Raw genomic sequence first — 20,135 nt, 5'->3', positions numbered from 1 at the left:
TCAAAGTGCTCTGAGCTGGCTCCTCATCGTTAAAGCACTTGTGTTTCTGTAAGGCAAGGAAGCCCTGTTATCCTGTTCACAGATGACATATTCTTGCACTGAGAGTTTTAATTTCACATTGCTTATCTTGATTTAACAAAACAGCTATGGCAGAGGCAGGTTTTGAGAAAGGCTATGCATTCCTAACTAGTGTCCTGGACCACTGGACTCCTTTCCTTAATACATGCACCTTCTTAATCTGAATATGGTCAGAATCTCTTGCTTTCAGATATGATGCAATTTTTGTTCATTCTTTCTAAGTAGGTTCAATGAGATGATGCTAGATCAGGTTCTATAGAAAGAGCTGTTTGGGAATTTGTCAGCTATCAAAAAAATTCACCCAAAAATTCTTGTTCAGGAGTATACAGGAAGTCTCAGGAGCAATGCTGCTGAGGAAGAGTTTCTCAGGCCCAGCCAGAGAGGCAGGAGGAGAGTCACGAACAGCCTGGGGTTTGAACTGTTTATTTGGAGTGGAGGCAAGCTTCATTCAAACCCATGCCTGACTGCTCCTCTCCAGTCAGGAGGAGCTCCTTCATCTCTAGGTGACCCGGTCTGTCTCCATCTCTTGCACATCCTTCCCTGACAAGCCCCATGGACACTCACCAGTGCAGTGCGCTCTGCAGTGTGATGGAGGAGCTGATGTGCTCCTGAGCAGCCTCTTTCTTTCTTCTGCTCATTGCTGAGCTTCAGCAAGGAACAACAGTTTGTAGGGTTAAATCCTCATCAATCTCCACTGTGAATCAGAATATTGTTCTTCTCTCCCTTCACTCCCCCCAAATCACAGGCTCAAAAAGATATTTTTTTTCTATGTCTACCTTGAGAGACATTCACAAAAACCCCTCTTCACGTGACTGTAAAAAAGTAAGCTCAACACAACAGGATAAAAATGGATTCAAAATGAAGTGTGGAAGAACAGGGCTTTGGAAGCTGAGTGCTGAGGGCCTTTGAGAGTTTAGGATTCTTGAAGAAACCTCATGAAATTTTGAAATCCTGTGATAGATCACTGCTGTCTGTCAAGTTGTATAATATACCCCCAACACTCAAGTGTACTTTTCTACTTAAATGATGTTTTTTTCATTTTTATTGATGCCAAGAAACTTCTTTCAGCAGGGCTCCTTCACACCAGGGAAAAAAAGAAATCTCTGCCTTCAATAACAAATCATCAACAAATTCAGCCTTGAATTCAAAATTCTGTATGCCTGCAGAATTTGTACTGAAAACATAAAAGGAATGGGTAAACCCCTGTCCTCTAATAATTCAAATTACAGACAATTAAATAGCCATAAAAATTGCATTTGTGTTATGGTTACTTGATTGTTGTGTGCCATTTTTTGAAGGGAGACCTATGTCTGTTGTAAGAGAGGGCATGTCAGCTGCACTAGTTATTCATATCTCTGATCTATTACCATCTTGGCAAAATCACATTCCTGGATCTTTCATTGCCAAGTAAATAGAAGTTTACTTACACCTTCATAAAGATCATTATTTTCCTTCTTCTAACCTTTGAACTAGGAGTTGCCTGTTTTACCTGCTCAGAATCCTTGGCAAATATGTCTTAAGTGTTTGAATTTAAATGGAAAGACATTAGTGACTGAGCTTTTCTCAAGAACAATCGAATCCTTACTAGAGGGGATGCTGTGGCATAAGAGATAGGAAGGGTCCACAGTTACCTGCTGGCTGCAGCAGCTGTGAACCCTTCCGAGAGGTTTGGATTACAGGCGTCTCTCTTAGGAAAGAAGGAAACTTCTCTAATATAGGGTGCTAGGGTTTAGTTCAAAAGAGTAAGGAGCTGTGATTGTATATAATTGGTTCTTCAGTCCAGGAAGTTGTTCTGAAAATAATAACCAGATTATCTTTTGTTTTACTGCATTTCTTAATGGTAAGGTATGTGAGCACACTTACACTTCACATCCAGATTCGATTAGGAGAATGGATAACTCATTAAGCACAGCTGTGTGAGCCTGCTTCTTGTTCCGCGTTCCTTGTCGCTTGTCTTTCTGCATTCAAGAAGTCCTTGGTGGGTCTCACAACTAGTTTCCCCCATTTATATCTAAAGCAAGTCCACCATGACTCCGTAAATTCATGTTGAGAGTGTTCAGGTCTCAACAGCAGTATTCATCCCTCTTCTTGGCTGGTCGCATGGTAGAAATCTACTGATAATGTCCTTGCAAGAGTTGAGCTTTCATGTTTTCTGTCCTTGTGCAGAACTGGTCTGCCAGCACCAGTCACTGGCGCTCTCCTGCGTCTGTTGTACCTTCTTTCATGCTCCTCATGAGATCCTCTCTACAGACCCCTTTCTGCTGCCAGCCCCCAATTCAGTAATGCTTCATTTTAAAAAATATTCAGCTGTCTCTCTGCCTTCCTACTAACTGTCTGATTTTCATACCACTAAAAGCCGTGAAAACAACTCAAGTGTGGACTGATCCTGGGGCAGGGAGGAGGAATTTCCAGCGCAGAAATTTCCAGTTAGTTCCCCCTGATCAAACTGGTTCTTAGAAATAATGCTCATAGATATGAACTCTAACTAACCTAATAGCTACAGTTATCAGCTGATCAGCTGCCAGATAATCTGATTTTTGTCACTCAGTGTAAGTGGTTTAAGCCATCCTCTTTGCAAGTGTGCCATCTGGAACAAACGGGCATCCTCCCCACTGCAGGCTGTGAACGGGATATTCCTGCTGCCCCTGTTAGACAAGAGGTCCTCCTTCTGTGGCCTTTGGTCAAAGGGAGACACCACATGAACATTCCCAGTTTGGCTCCATGAACAGACTGCATTAAGGGGTGGGGGTACCAGCTGGCACTGGGCAGGGGAATGCCCTGGACCCCAGCTGGTGGGAAGATGTGACCCTCATGCCCCAGGGGCTGATAATGCCAGGATCTGGGGACCCAGCTCCGTACCTTAGCCACAGCAGTGTCTCTTGGGGATATGGTATCATCTCCCTCCTCTAAGTTTTTTCCCAGTACTTCTTCCCCTCGGTTTCTGGAGGTGTCTGTAGGACATTTTGACATGGCAGTAAGGTGGCTCCCCCATAGTGAACCATAATAACCTGAAGATTATTTTTTCCACTTTTCCAATCTGGGGCTGCTTTTTCCTGCCAACTGCTCAAGCACACCATGGATGAAGATTCATTTTCTACAGTAATTTAAGCTGTGACAGCAGTACCATAGAACTGTTCATCCAGTTTGGAAAAATTGCCAATGTACGAGTGCAGAAGATAACCCAGAGTTAGACATTTTGTTCTGCAGAGCAGGAACAACCCCTTTGTGCTCTTGGACAGCCAGGGGATTTCATTCTGTTTATTTTTAACTCTCACTGAAGCCAATCAATGCAAGTTTCATCTCCGGTCATGCTGCCAGCGGGGATAAAATGTAAAGCCGTAAATCTCTCTTCAAAGTGGGATTTAGATCCTTACAAACTTTATCAAATCACCCCAATAGATGCTATCTGACATAGATTTATCCACAGTGGTTAATAAGTTACTTGTTTTTTCAATGCAGATGCATTCCTTCTGTGGACATGACAGCAACTAAGCCTGTAACTAATCTGTCAACACTTTTGTTTGCTCTCCCTTTCTCAAAGCAATAGCACACCTGTTTGAGAAGTGCAGAGTTAGTTCTTTCAGTCCTGCTGGGTGATTCCTCTGAGCAGAGGAAGAATGTTCTTTGGTAAGGTTAGAAGAGCCATTCTTTGTGTTATTGTGTTATTCTTCATGCGTGCCAGGTGATTAGTTTGGCTAAGGACAGCGCGAAGGACCCTTAGACTCATGCCGTTTAGACAGACTGAAGCGTGAGATGGAGCCCAGAGGCAGGCAAACCGTGCGCAATAGCTCTTCTTTCTGATAGCTGCTTTGGGACCTGTGATTTCCTACTACTGCGCCAGTCTGGGGATGGTACATGTCAGAGTAGAAGACAACTTGGAGAAAAATCCTGCTTTAAAGGTATTTTCCATAGTGTGGCATAAAAATCCTACAGACTTGGCAACGTTTGTCAGGTAGCTGGGCTTGTGTGGAGTTTGTGTGCATAATGTTATTACTGGGCCACTAGATCAGAGACGTCTTTTTCCAGTGAGTAGTAACCATGAACATACTTTAAAGTGAGCAAAGACCACAAATGAGTACCTCTGGCATGACTCACTCTCTGAGCCCTTCTCAGAGCCTCCAGCTCAGTCCAGACAGAGAAGCTCTGGCCTTCCCTAGTGGAAACTGATAAAACCTGCAAGAAGGAAAGCAGGTAAAACAGTAGGCAGAGAAGAAGAAGAAGCAGGGGCAAGGGAAAAAAAAAGAGTATAAGCAGAACTACCCATTGCTTGAAGTAAAGGGGGTGATTAGTTAGTAACCACAGGCAATAGTCTACATGAGACCTGGGAATATGCTTTAAATGCTGGATCTGTTTTTCTGCAGAATTGTGCTTATAAACATTCCCAAAGCAATGTCTTTAATCAAAGACTCTTGAAAGGGCTCAGGCTCCATGTGGATGCCAACATTCATGTCTTGCTACTGTGCCTGTGCAACATGTGCACTTCCTCCTCTTCCGTTTGACTTCAAGTTGAAGACAAGTATCATGACAGTCCGCATCTGCCAGCAAGCAGCTATTCAGCTGCTCCAGCATTTCATATGCTAACTGCAGTGAAGTCCCATCTCTTGTCAGTTGTCCTCTAATCTTAGCGAAGATATTTTTATTCTTTTTTTTTTTTTAAAGTCTCCCATCTTATCATCTATACTCAGCTCTTTCTTCCATTGCTTCCTTGTTTATGGAAGGATTTTGTCCTAAAATCCAGTGTTCTCTGTGGTCTGGAGAGCTTCATGCTGCCTGTTTGCTCTGTTGTTTAAGTGCTGGTTGCTAATCACACTTCCTGTTATAGGTCTCACCTATTACTAGGTGGCTGCTGTCAGAAGCCAGCTGTGCTGTTTGGAACAGGCTATTAATGGTATCGATTTGGGGACTGTCATTACAGGCATTGAATTTACTTAAAAGTCAAAGTACAAGATCAAAATACACATGTTTATCTGTTTTCCCCGGTAGATTTTTATTTTAAACACAAAACCTGTATTTATGTTTGCAGCTTTAATACTGGAATTATTCTAATACATGACAATTCATAGGAGTTTTGTAATAGAAATAGACAAAACTTTTCTCAACATTCATAATTAGATTAAAAAGAAGACATGAAATGGGATGTGTAATTTAAATCTTCCATATCTTTTTGGATTCACTAATTGGGAGTGTTGCAATGTAGGAATACCCAGAGTGTTTATAAATTTGCAGTGTTTCTTTACAGACCCTTTTTTTCTAACAGGGTCGATTCATTGCCATTTGACAGCTGCTGTTTTGCGGGCTTCAGAAAATGAGTCAAAGTCTTCAGTATAATTCCAAGGATACGTATCAGTGCGGCAAAAGCTGATGACAACTTAAATCCCTGTTGCCAAGGATATATGGGTGTTAAACTGAGCCATGTGTGAATTTTCCAGGTCAGACTCAAGTCATAGTTACACTGAGTAACGAAGGGTGGGGGAGGCCTGGATTGACTCAGGCAGGTATTGTTCAAACGGGGAAATGCAGCAGGCTGCAAGGGGCAGTCCTGGCAGCAGTTAGCCATGCTGTGGTGTTATAGCCATGCAATCGGCCCACTCTAGAAGCCTGCCCTTCTGCAGAGTGCTCTTCCCAGGAGCCGTCCTGCCCTCAGCACCAGCACTGTGTCTGTGCATCGCATCCCCTTGCACAGTGCAAGCACTCTGCCAAGTGGAGGAGGAACTCTTTGCGCATTCCAGTCTCTCCAGCCCCCAGCCTCTCTGCCAAAGCTTCCTCAACACCACAAACTATGTAGATGGAGAAAGAGCATCAGATAGGTGGGAGGGAGCTGCTGCAGCTGGTGGTTCAGTAGGTGGCATTGTTCTCTTAGAGACTGCATGAAAGCAAACCGCTCCCTACCAGAGAGGAGCACCCAGCTGCAGATTTTTTGCTGAGGGTGTGACAATAATCGAGAGGTCTGGCTCCCTGTGGTTACTTAACAGCTTCTGGACCACTTTCAGTCTGACTTCAATTCCCTTTAACAGCTCCCGTAGAGCAACTGCGCTCTTCCCAATGGTCCCTCAGGACTCTTTACTGCCCACTGTGGTCTGTCCCAAACTGTGCAGCACTTGTGGTTTTAGTCCTCTGTCTTACAAGCAGTGAGGAGAGCGAGGTCTGCTTTAAATGAACTCTGTGACAAACACTTAGCTTCAGAAAGAACAAGGCTGAGCGGGCATTCACGTACCAAATTTAGAAGAACTGCAAAAGTTTGTGGGAGTTTCTGGTTGACAGGTGCTTTACAGATGTGATTTACTAACAGTAAGGGGTTTTCATATAAACGTAAGACTTTTCCCTCCCTGTCAGTTCATCGCCTTTCATGACACTAGTCCTTCGTAGTTTTAACACAGTTTTATAGTAATTTGGTTATAAACAAAGGCTTCCCTTCAGCATTCACTAGGAAATGCCTAAATACACTGTGCAAGAAAAGTTGCATTTTATATGGCAATATTATGCCTTACTTTTTAATAGTGATACCAAAAGAATGTGTTTCTATAAAAATGAAAATTAGTGAAAAAACCATATGGAAGACAGAACTAGAGATTGGTCATCTCAAAACCCCAGATCCCACTGCTCCCAAATGTTATAATGAGACTTCAAAATCTACCTCCAGACTTTACAACTGGCCCATCTCTCTGTTGTGGTGCCCAAAGACTGACATTTAGTCACCCGATGTCCCTAGCCATCTAGATAGAGAAAAACGGTTCATCTGGTGAGATGAAGATAAGACAGAAGCCTTTCCAGCAATATGTGTAATGCAGGCATGGCTGTGATAACCACGCTCTTGGGAGATGACCAGTCCTGTTAAACAATTTGGCTGCCCCATGTGAGCTACTCCTAGTTTCTTGTCTTGTTAACTCTTGAGTGGGATACACAATGTAATTGTAAGAGGAGATAAGGTTAGAAAGACATGCGGGTTAGTAATCAAAAACTCCATTCAAAGACTGGTGCTCTGTTGCAGTCTCTGCACTCAGGACAACACATCAACTGTTTGTTACACACAGCCAAAGTATACTGCAAGTCTTCAGTACTGATGGCATGCAGGGAGGCACCCCCTGAGAAAGCATGTGCTCATCCAGCAAATGCACATTTTGAAAAAAAATGAAGGAAAAATTGAAAAAAATAAATTATGTTCTCACCATACAAAATGATGATATGCAGCAGCAGAGGGCTGGCCAAGGCATAGAAAAGGCTTCTATGGCCTGAGGTGGACTATCCCTCCATGCCTTTGAATGGAGAGGGTAATCACAGCATTATTCTGGATGACGTTTATGAGGTTGCACATGATGGAAAAGGACAATAGCTTCCTGAATCCAATTTTCTTCCCACGCAAGGGTAATCACAATCTGTCCCTAAATATTGCAGTGTCCTAGTAATATATACATTTACTCCTCTATCTGGACTGCTGAAAACATTGTGCTGCTTCATTACAGAAATCCATAAACTCGTGTAAAGTTTCTTACATAGTGTCTCAAAAAGCTGGTGGCTTGAAATAAACAAGCAGTTTTGTCAAAGGAGAACAAAACATACCAACTTGAACTTTGCACAGATGATTTTGCAGCACTGAGGCCTACTTCTTCGCTGAATGGGGTTCTAAATTATCTCTGAGCTATTCTGCTTCCAGTTACTCCATCTGTAATCATTCCAGTGTGGTTTCTAAAGGAAATGCATCCATATAAACATGAAAATACTTCCTGTCCATGTTGAGGGGAAGGTTTCTTGGGATTTGTTTGACAGACAACATATCATGAAATCCTTAAATAGTAATTAACCAGCACAACTTGGACAAACTTTTCAAGAAAAGCATCTGTGCATAAACCAAAGTAAAACATTTCTCATTTCATATCATTAAATATGAGTTGGACGTCATATAAAGTTTTGGCCCTTACTCAGGGATTTTTTTATCTGGGGACAGAGGAAGAAGAAAAAGAAAGATGGGAAAGTTTGGGGGTTTTTTGTGGGAAGAAGAAAGAGAAAGATAGGAAAGGTTTCTTGTAAACATTGCTCTGTGACTTCCTCAGAAACAATTCTTTTGACTGGACTCATTTGACCAAAGCAGCCATTTACATTGTAAACATCCACCTCTGAAGCAGATATTTATGAGCAGTTATTTGTAAAAATTACTTCTAAAGGGCAGTTTATCTCATCTGGAAGAACATCTAACATAGGTCAGGTGGGTAAAAATGCCTGCTGCTCTCCTGAGCACGAAGGAAGCTTCATCCAGATGGAGGTCAGCACCCTCCCCAGCTCCCTCCTGACTCTAATGGCTCTCCACATGCCTGGTCTTGGAGCTCTTTCTTCAGCCTGGACTCAGAACTGTCAAGTCGGTTTATTAGTGTGAAGACATTAACTGCAGACTGCACTGCAGGGAAGCAAGGATGCTTAGTGGGATAACAGAGGGACAGAACAAGAGAGAATGATAGACGTCTTAAAAATTATGAGTGGCAGAGGAGGTAAAGGAGGAGCAACTGCTCACTGCCTTAGCAAAAGAACTGGAGGACATTCAATGAAATAACTAGCGGCAGGTTTCATAGCAAACCAAAGGAGGTATTTGTGGGACTGCTTACCACAGGACATTGTGGGTGCCAAAAGTCAGCATGGGTTCAAATGCAAGCTAGAAAAATTCCTAAAAGATATGACCAGTAATTCAGCAATTCCTTGACATTCAACTTTCCAACAGTTTGGAGAATATTCTGGGCAAGTCATGACTATATATGCTTGCACTGCTCTTTCTTCATTTCTTCTGCATTGTCTTGCACTTGTCTGTCTTCATCATCTGTCACTAATTGCTATGATCTGGATGGACCTTTCATCTGATCCAGCAGTGCTGTCCCTACATGCACATGCTTAGCTGCAGCAGGATGAAAGCTAATCCCTACTTCTTTCTCCAGTGCTCATCTTATATGCAACACTTGACTGTTTCTCACCGCAGAATTATTATTATTCCTGTTTCTTCACTGCTAGGAAGAAGCTGTCTCTTCTCCTGAAGGCTGTCAGTCTTTTCATACAGTCAGCATAAAGTGTATCTTCATGTTAAGGGGTTAAAGAGAAAACTCTGAATTCTCAATTTAGTTTTAATTGATGGATTTAGTTTTAATACATCCTGTTTCAGTCAGTCTCTCTCCCTTGATAATCTCAGTGTGCATGATCGACTCTTCTCCAGGGCCAAATATTACCTACTTTTCTGAAGTTACCTCAGAGATGACCAGATCAGATGACCCAAAGGTGCAGTTTACACCTGGAGTTTATGAACTGAATTTTTAAAAGTAGCAGAAGACCTTGGGTGACTCATTTCTGAGACATCTGAAAAGCCTGGGGCTTAAAAACTCATGGGCACTCATTGTAGAAAACCCCACATTTCTTTAGAAACTCTTGATAAACGCTACTTCTTCCCATCCTATGTACAGGAATGTTAGAAACTTTTGAAGAGTCTGCCTCAGTAAAATCAGTATATCTAGTAACTTCCAGTAAATGTTGCACAGGGAATAAAACACGTGCTACATTAATAGGCTCATTTCCTTTCAAATAAAATACAAAATTAATAATGAAATCAGTGATATTTAGATCTAGTCCAGTGCTCATTATCATACATAGTGATTCATCTGGTGCCTTGAGTCTCCAAAACTGAGCTCTGCTAAGAAGATCTGGATTTCTGAAAATTTTAAGCAAAAGATACATCTTAATTCTACATTTTCTGTAGAGGAATTATAGAGGAATGAAGGCAGGTTAATTAACTTTGATAATATACAGCTGTGGGCTGGCTTCAGCGGCGGTGGGTTGGCTGATGTGGATAATGTGCAGCTGTGGCTGGTTCCTACTAATTAGTTAAATAGCTCCAAGGACCGTATGAAGAGGAGCCCTGGGTGAAGAGAGACCAGGAAGAAGCAGAGGGAGGAGAGAGAGTGCCTCACTACATGTAGAGGCCCAGGGAGAAGTAGGGGGCCTGGAGTTGGATGCAGCAGAGGCAAGATGCAGGGTGGACTGGCCTGAAGAGGATGAAGAAACAGCATGGATAGTAGATGAATTTTGAAACCTTGTGGGGACTGGTGGCTGTGCCAGGGCAAGGCATGGGAACTACTTATTGAAGTTAACCTGGTATGGGATGGTAAAAGCCTTGTTGCAGCCAGCTAGTTTTGCTAGTGCTGTGACATTTTCCTCTATAATCTCAGACTTCTCCAAAGAAAACCACATTGTCAAATGTGACAAGAAAACATTGCAAAGGGAGAATTATTCTCAGCCTTTCCTGCATAAAAAGTGAAGCAATCAGCCAGCTATAGCTGTTTAGGCACGCAGAAGTCTTCTGTTTTCCCTGGGTGATCTTCATAATATTTGCATAGTCAAGAACTCAGCAGTACACAAGAGCTGTTGAGACTATCTTGAACTGGACAGGTGGTCACATCAGCAGCCTTCCCTGTAGAGCTGTCTGTAGGCTTTCTGCTTGCGTCACTGCAGCTGAGTGTGGTTTGGGTTGCAGCTAATGGCTCCTCAAAGCACTGCGGCTGTGGGAGGAAATTCTACTTCTCTTGGCTGGGTGAATGACGGGAGAGCAGGGTAGTAAACATGAAATTAGTAAATGTGATCACATACTGTTAAAACCTCTCCAGACCGCACAATGGCATCAGATTGGTACAAGCTTGTGGTTGGTCTCAGGCTGGGATCACTGAGATGGAGTGAACCCAGAGCAGAGGACCAGTGCAACGGAGCGTGTGCTGCTTAAAACCTCATCTTTCAATTCAGTTGTCCCTGAATCTGACACATCAGCCCTGTGCTATGCTGAGGAGAAACTTTATCCTGAATTAGGGAAGGAAAGCATGCAGTGGCAGTATTTCAGCCTGCAGCCGTGTCAGTGTTCGTCCCATCACCAGGCCAGGCACTGCACGTTGGACCGAGGCTCCTGGGTGAGGAAATACCTGTGGTTCAGCGCTTTCACCTGGTCCAGCACTCTGGCAATCCTCTTGCCAACTGCCTGCCACTGTTTGCTTTGTGGTTACTCTGTCTCCCTTTTTAAGTAAAGAGAGAGTAAGACCTGAACCCACTGACACTTTGTATGTGAACTGTCGGAAAGAAAAGGCTCCTTTTGCCCCCTCTCCCTGTCTTCCCTGTGTATTTGCACAGGCCTCCCATAAGAATTCTTGGTAACCATTTGGGTGTCTGAAATGTAAAGGTCACTTCTGCAGAAGAATGGTACGTAATGCATACATATCTGTGGTGAAGAGATTGGAGTAAACGTTTCCAGACATAGGCTGAAATTTCTGCAAATATATATTTAGTTTGTAAATATTTCCACAGTGTGGTCCCTGTCTCATGCAGTCATATGCAAGTTTCATCCAAGAGGGTTTTAAATCTGTCTCAAGGTTTCCAACACCTTTTAAGTTGTTTCAAGCAATATGCCTGTTTTACAAATGGGAGACCTTCCTAAGGCAAAGTCAAACGATTTGTCAAAACACAAAAGGTCAGCAACAGGACCAGGATTAAATTGCAGTAGTGATGACCCTAATTCCACTCAACTATTCATTGTCACCTGTCCCTGGCTATATACTGTGTATTGATGCAGTGTGAAGTCCTTAAGCATAAAAGACGGGAGTTTTTATTGAAAAGCTGAAGTTTGAGAAAACATCCCGAATGCTCACTACAAACTTCAGCACTTACCATAGAAAATTTTAATCTATAGCTTTTTTTGGCATTATCAAGTGCATTTCTGTTCTAGGTGTTAGAGAAAAGTATGTTAGAGCTGTCTTTAGCAATGTTTGTTTCTAACAAGACATCAGCAAGGTATTTTGCCATAGGAACTCACAAAAGTTTCATATAGCTGCCAGCCAAAACGCTGTTCAAACTCAAAGCTGTTATGTGACAATTGTACCATTCCACCCAGTGGAGAATACAAGCAGCTGTGGGAAAGAGCAGCCCAAAGCTCTCTGGAGACACAGAAAGATTTCTATTGAGTTCAGTGAGTTTTGGGTGAGACCCTTAAGAATGCAGAAGTAATCAATTAATCAAATATTTTAATTTACTCATACAGGACTAAGCATATTTTCTCCTCTAGGAATGTACTAGACAAACAGATGTAAGAGCTTGAGTTCAAACAGAGCTAACTGCAGCAATATGAGAAAATTTGAGGTAAATGTGAAATCAGCTGCAAAAATACGAAGTGATTATTGAAATTATGCAATCCTTCCCCCCCAAAAAAAACCCCCAAACAAACAAAAAAACCAACAAAACACAAAAAAGCGAACAAAACCCCAACCAACAAAACCCACCTTTGAGCCAAGGGTAATTCCAAACTGTTTGAATATACAAATATTTGCTTAGGCATATTTCTAAGTAATGTCTTTAAAAACTTATTCTCCAAAGCCAGATGAACCAGGATGAAAAAAATAAGAAATGACATATGCTTGTATTAACTGAATATGTTATAGCCATTGGCAAACTTGTATGGTAATTATTTCTTCCAGAGAAGGTCATCCTGTATCATGTGCTTTATAATAGAGGGATGCTTATGTAATATGATTATCCAAACCACTTGGATGACACCAGCTAAGTCAGGACCAGGATTTCTTATGGGTCAGTTCTGAATTATTTCTGCATTCTGTAGAATGCAGTTAGTTCTGTATTATCTCTACAACAAGACTGCTTATCACAAAATGCTTAAATGGTATTTGGAGCAAAGCCCAGCACCCAGCACTCCCTGTCCCACTTAAGTACCCTAACCATGGGACCATATAGCAACACTTCCTCCTGTTTTCTCTCTTTTCCCATAGATTATTGCATACTTGGCTTCACAGTGACAACAGGAGGGTGGAATATGGTCCCTCCCACCTAACTGAAAACCTTGTGTCTGAAGCATTCATATAGTAGATAGGAGCTGTGGGTTTGAACCCTCTTGGGTTCGGATCCCCTAGAGCTCTGATCTCATGAGTCTCTGTGCAATGCTTTTATCACCAGACAATATACAAACAGTGAGTAATGTCACCTCCTCCTCTGGCTGCATATTAAAGGAAGATGTTAAAATGCTACATGGTTTGTAACTGCAGGTAGAAGTGTTGTGAAAGAGGTTAGGAGCTTCTGTCCTTTGGATTTTAGGCATCCTATAGGACTGAACCTGGCAACCTTCTGATCGTCCAAACTTGCTTGCTGATCTATTGATAAATAGACAGAACTTCTTTTCACAGGGATTACTGAGTTCCAAAAAATGGGGGGCCTTTGTACTTACTTTTTATACTAATTTGTGAGTGACGATCTCAAACACACTGTAAACATTAGTTGCAGTGCATCCAAGGGAACTAACATGGAGTTTTCTCATTTCACAACAAACAGGTAAAGAAATGCTCAGACGTAGTGCCTAGGAAGCAAAACACATCAGTTGTCCTAGTGGATATTCTGCCGTGGGGATACCGTGAACCTAAAATATGCATGTATTTTTTTCCTTCATTAATTATTTTAGACTGCATCCATTCTCATTAGGTTCTTAGATAAGTGAGTTTCTGTCTAATTTTCCAGTTTCTGAATTCACCCTTTGGCTCGGTGACTGGCTTCCATTTTATGTCTCCGGAGAACATAATGTACTGCCTGAATAACTATGCTGTTTTATGTCCAAGGCACTTATCTGCTTCCATTAAACCATGTTGAGATTTAAAATTAACACAGGAGAAGGGAAGACTACTCTGATCCAGATTCTTATCTCAGCTGCTTTGGTATAAATTCAGTGATTAGAATTCTAATGGAATTCTCCTTTTCTTGAGATTTTTGTAAACTGTTTTTTCAACAGTAAACTTGGTCCTTACTTGGTGCTTACTTGGTCCTTCAGTAAATATTTCCAACAGTAAATGGTTAAAAGCTGAGACAATTCAGGTTTTGTTCATATTTCTCCCTTTCACCAAACCAGACTTATTTGAGAAAAGATGAAAAAATTATTAAGGGAAAGTAATGGCCTGAAATTCTGTTCTTGTCAAAAATAATTAAAAGGTAGTTTTACAGAGGCAGAGTTGCAAGATTTGTAATTATAGAGCAGTTGAAGAGTTATTCAAACTGTCATGGATGCTGAAGGATGACTGTTTAGACTTAGAGTTGACAGATGATTAAGTAACAGTCACAAAACCACATTGACTGAAAGTAAAACAGTTAAATTAGTTTAAAGGACTTTAATGACGTGAGATACTTGGGGTCCCAGCTGGCAGCATGTATTCCACAAACTCCAAGTTCTTTCATCTACGTGTTGTCCATCACGTTAGTTCGTCGTAACCTTTGTTCAATATCCTGTCCATATTTTCTTTGTCTGACTCAAACACTGCTAGGCAAAGGTAGTAATTTTGAATTCTGCTCATTCTACACTTACTATTTTTTATCACTATTCCGTTCATGTCAGGAAATACAAGTTCAGTATATTTAAATATTTAAACACAAAACTGTGTGGGGAGTAAGCCTGTAAAGTTATTACTGATAGAACTGTTCAGACAAATAACATTTGCCAGCAATAAAGTGACCCTAAACTTCAGGATGAAACTTCTCAACCTATTTAGTGGCCTTCCCAGTTCATACCCCACATACCTTGAATACTCCTATAGAAATTCATATGTCTTAGGATTTAGCCAGTTGCTTCTCCAAAAAGGCTCCAACAGGTATTCCTATCTTCCCTGACTTCTTGTTGAACTGTTGATAGGCGAGAAAGTGTTTTCTGAGGGTCCCTGGGGCTATTGACCCACGTATGAGTTTTGGATCCATAGAGCAAAGCAGAGGGCTCGCCTCCCAAGAAATAAAAGCCTCCCCAGGAGGCTGTTCTCCTACCAGGCAGATTTTGTTTTACACGGGAGTGAAGGGTATGAAGAAGCTCACTCATATCAGTAAATCATCCAGGAGACCTACTGCAAATGGCAGTAACCTCAATGCTGAAGTAATAATATTGATGTAACTACAGTAGACTTAGGACAAATTGATCTAAAAGAGGATCAGAGCACAGGAGGCAGTTTTGTCCTTTATTAATCAGCTCCTAGACCTGGAAGAGGGACAGCTTTATGGCTTGTGTCTGCTGTCATTTTTTGTCACGCTTGATGAAATGGACTCTGAACCTGAAAGGAATGGACCACAGTCCGGGGCTTACCATTACAAGAGTCCAATAAGATGACTAAATCTTCACAAAGTGAATCTGATTCATTTTCAGTCATCTGTGGATCAGATTTAATTACTAATTATGTTGCTTCATAATCAACTAATGAACATGTTTCAGTACATTTGAGAAACTAGTGCCTTTTTCAGTAACACAAGGATTTTGCTAGAAACCCTGTTATTAAACTAATGATCAGCACTAGGGGGATGATCTCAACTGTAGTGTTTTTCACAGTTTACATGCTTGAGCAGTGTGATTTATAGAGGTTACATTGCGAAATATATTTACAGTTTTTATCATAATATTTAATTGAAGTTCTATATGTTGTCCTAATTTCACTAGATAAGTAGTTTGCCATAAGCTGTTTGCACCCTTAAAAGTTGATGTGATTTATTAAGTGCTTTTCAATACAAAGCTTTTTAGATTATGTAGTGGATATGTGCATAGTATATTGCATATACAAGCTCAAACATATGGTATTAATAAAAGAGTGATGGTTCTGACAATTTCCTTTTCTAAATAATGCAGCATTTTTTAAGGACTGAAGATGCCAAGATAGCCATTCTGTAATCTAACATGCACAGATGTACTTGAACACATGGTCATCAACGCATGTCTGTAAACTCACATAAGTATAGTGTGAATCACCCTTGGAACTCTCCCACAAAAGCCTTATCCAAAGTCTGTTTAAATCTATAGAAAGATTCCCACTGATTTTGTTATGTTGTGGAAGAGGTCCAAAAGGGATGAGTACAGATGTTTCTTTGCAGAAGGCAGATTATCAGCTTCTTTAAGAACTGGTGAAATCCTCTCATGACAAAACTTCCATTAACTTTATTGAGATCAGGATTTTCCCTATGTATGTTTAGACAATCAGCTTTATATGCTCTTTAATGACCAAGAAGCAATGCTGATAAATCTGGGTTTTCCATAATGAATAATTGATCTTCAGCTGCATAAAGTATCCCTGCCAGTGCACTACAACTGATATTCTTACACAATATTGAGATATTTTAGGGAATGTAGACTCATTCTTCATTCAGACATCTATTTTACCCTCAGTCCCTGCTGGGATTCACAGACCAAGTGTTTCTTTGCCTTTTAATGTGCAAGCTAATTAACATCAGTACTGGTGCCACTAAAAATTGCATGGTAACTAGCATGCTTGCCTAAAGAAGTAGAAATCTAGGTTCAAATCCCTCCTCTGCCCTGTGTGGCCCGAACTTGCACCTCCCATGTCCTAGGAAGCTGCCTGGACTTACATGAATAGGGATGATATATGATTAAAGCTGTCCAAATTTCTATCAGATGTTTAAGTATTCACTGAAGGGCTTATGGGAATGTAAATCTTCCTTCTCATGGCTGAGTGCCCCAGAAGCACAAAACTGGAGATGTATTTAGCCATTGGATAATTTGTTTACCATTTGCTTTCTTTCTCCCCACCCCAAAAAAAACCTATTGGCTATTCTGGGGACACCTCAGAGAGATTTTCAGGACTTTTCTCACTCTGGCTTAGCAGTTTGAGCACTCCTCCATGAGATGTGGTTTAAGCACTCTTGACAGAGGAGGGCTGCAGAATAAGCAACTACTGTCGTAGCCAGATCAAACAAATTCAGGTACCAGCAATGAAGGACCTTTGGCTGAAATCAAGCTGTCACTGGTGTCAGTAAGAAATGAGAAGAAATCATGTTTTCCTTTGTAAAAACAGGCACACAAGTGGAACAGAAGGAACTTCAAACTAATACTGTTACATTTTCTAACTATTCTGCTCCTGCTTACTAATTTACTCTTGTTAATTTTTAGGACAAGGCCTTAAGGGTTTTCTTTTCTGTAAATTTTATCAGCTGGCTTCTTTTTAAAAAGCTATAACCTTTCTTTCCTTTCCTGCAGGTCCTGTTGCCACCATATGATGATCCTGTGAACGGGGCTGCTAAAGATCCACCACCACCTTATGTGTCAGCATAAGTGCAAGTGTGCTGTGTACCGAGGCAGGATAGCTTTTTTTTCAGACATTGGAGCAATAGTTTGATAATTTCACTTCCAGGATATAACCTCTATGGGTTAATACATTGCTGTTTTGCTGACATATTGAAACCTAAATGTATGATTAAAATCCTGTAGATAGTTTTAATAATTTGCTGCATCTACAGTAGTGTTTCAGAAACTAGTGAACTAGTTTCAGAACAATTCTGGGTAGCACTAAGGTTATAGTAGTCACTGAATAGCTTTTTCCACCATGTCTGACATGCAGTGCTAGAGAACATAGAATTGCATTCTCAATCAGGTTCAGAGTGTAACTTTCTTTTTTTCATTTGTAAAACTTCCAAAGCATTACAAATGTGTTTCTCAGATGCCCACTTTCACCTTCAGAATACAGACCACGTCCGAAAAAGTGACATTCCACTTCATTCCTGTTCTGCAAGAATTTATTAAGTTATTATGCTGTGAAGGGTGATGATTGCAAGGAGAAGAATGAGTCTTATGCACTATTCTCATCAACCTGGCTAATGGGAAAAAAATTTAATTGGGAAGAATAAGTATGGGAAATGAGAGTAGACAGAGCACTCTGTGACGTGTAGCAAGCCAGAACCTATGGTCTACACGGATTCACTTTGTCCTAGCCTGCAACCATTCTAACGCTCAAAAAACCAAAAGAGTTCCTACCAACGTGTGGTAATTTTCTTTTCTGGCCTACTCACTTTTTTTTTTCCCCAGCAACTTCATATATAGTATTTTGAGGTCACAAAATCCCTGCTTTTAAAGTCCCATGGTTAGGTAACAAAGCTGCGTCTTTCTCACTCAATATGCAAATATTTTCCCATTGGAATGTGCCTGTAAATATTGCAACGTTCTGCTGAGTGTGAGCTAAATTATGCAGATTATAAGATATATGTTCCCAACCTATGGGAAACTTATGCATGGAACTTCCTTGAGCATTAGCAGATACGTTCTGCGTGTTTCTCATATACATCAACATGGGAGTTTTAGATTCCTTTTATGACTGAATAGGTTGTGCCGAGAATCTTTCTTATGGGACTCATCCATCCATGAATGCTTGTGTGAGGTATTTATTTCTTCCCAAAGAAGTGCCTCCTGCACATGTAACTTTTTGTTGTTGATTAAGGTTCCACTTTTAATTGAAAAGGAACAGGAAAAGGGAATATAATGCATGTCTCTACCTCTCATCATTTCTCCCTGTGTTGTCTCCTCTACATTTGGGGTGATTGAACAGCCTGAAGCCAGACTGATGCCCTTGCAACCACCCCAGGTAAAGGGCAGTGCAGAGCTGAGCCACAGTTTGGACGGGCACCAGAAGAAATCAAGGTGCTGTCTCTCCTGTGGCTGGGCTGGCATGTGAGTCCATACCCTTCTTAAGGAGGACACCTGTACTAACCTTTAGTGCATTGACTCCATTCCACACGCTGAAGAAGAGTGGAGCTTTTCCTGCCTTTTTCTGGAAAAAAGCTTTCCAGGGGAACGCAGAACCAACAACTTATTTTCATGGAGGTTGCAACTGTGTGACCATCCTTGCAGAGACCAGGGAAGGAAGGGCCAGACTCTTTCTGCCTGTGTCTTCCACACCCCTGGGAAAAGACAGGTCCCCAGCTGTTTGCTGGAATTTTACTTCAGGGTTCATCTGCTCTGAGATCAAACAAAGCAATGCTTTTGACTGAACCAATCCTGAAGTCCATCCATTGATCTCTGTCACAGTCCTATTGCTTCCTTCAGAATAACTCTGTGTATTATTATCTCATTACAATTCTCTTCGGGAATCAGTCTGAATTTGGGGGTTGGGCTGGCTGGCTGGGCTTCTGAGCTTCATTTTCTTTCATTCTTGACAGATTTGTGAAAGATTTTAAATAGTCATCTGTTTGAGAAAAGCTGGTTGTAAATACATTGCATCTGTGTATACAAACTTCTCTACAATAAAAGGGTGTTTCCTCAAGACTATGGAAATCATTTTTGCTGATCTTCCGAGTACAAACATACGCGAATTCCTGTCCAGCCAATCTGATATGGCAGGATTTTCTTTGTAAATTACCTAAACGACAGTTTTGCAGTCCACTCACCAGTCCATTCACCAGCTTTCCCTCCATACTGTATAAATGGAGAATAGAACACTAAGTTCTATAATTTACTGTATGATAAAAACAAGAGATAATTCAAGCTTTTAGTTCATTGTCCAGAACTGCAGGCAGTTTTCTGAATCTGATGAAGTGTGTGATACAGAACTGGGCTATGCTGAGCTACACCAAAAGTTGGGGCTTCTTTTTCTCCACATCATTATAGGGATAATGTTGTGCTAATTCACATGAAATTTATGTAGGCTTTAGCTTGTCTTACTAAAGAATCAAGACTTCTTCACACATACCATACGTGCGTAAGTGCAAGTACATGTGTCCTGCCAGTACTCCTAATACATTTTGGATTTTGTCCAGTTTGAGTTAAAAGAGGGCAGAGAGGTTATGGTATTAAACCCATGACATTCCTGCACATACTGTAGATGGCAGCTGGTAGGAGGGAGCAGATAATATAATATAAGCTCCACTCTGCTGACATATCAGAGGATCTACATGGGAGACGAGTTCCCCTGCTCCCAAAGGAAAAGAAGATTCTCAGGGTTATGTGAAGAGACATGAACTCCAGCTGAAGGTTCTTTATCCTCAGGTGTTGAATTTATTCTCCAATTCCATGTCTCATCCTGGGATTTCACACCACAGCTTTACTGTAATGATTTTTTAATAGTCAGTCATCACTGAACACAAAAACCCACTAAAAACTCAGCTTCTTAATTTCCTGTGCTTTGTGAACTGCTTGCTCCTAACAATGCTTTTTTCACTATTTCTTGATTTTTTTTTCCTTTCTCCCAGATATTAGCAGCATGTGCTTACTCAAATTCTATCCTGTTATCTTATATTCTAATATAGCA

At 41.1% G+C, this 20,135-nt stretch overlaps 1 protein-coding gene across 1 annotated transcript in view; it reads left to right on the top strand.

The window, feature by feature from the left end:
* The window catches only part of LAPTM4B (lysosomal protein transmembrane 4 beta), a 61,999-nt gene extending 42,848 nt beyond the window's left edge, over positions 1-19,151 (top strand). Inside the window, exon 7 of the mRNA XM_055705717.1 lies at positions 17,096-19,151. Within this exon, the coding sequence (XP_055561692.1) occupies positions 17,096-17,170 (75 nt within the window). The 3' untranslated portion in view covers positions 17,171-19,151. The remainder of the gene's footprint in view (positions 1-17,095) is intronic.
* The last annotated feature ends 984 nt before the right edge of the window (positions 19,152-20,135 follow it).

The sequence above is a fragment of the Falco cherrug genome, chromosome 3 (genome assembly GCF_023634085.1).
Source record: "Falco cherrug isolate bFalChe1 chromosome 3, bFalChe1.pri, whole genome shotgun sequence".
Classification (NCBI taxonomy): Eukaryota; Metazoa; Chordata; class Aves; order Falconiformes; family Falconidae; genus Falco; species Falco cherrug.
Note: the sequence above shows the minus strand (reverse complement) of the source record. Positions and strands in the feature narration are given on the sequence as shown.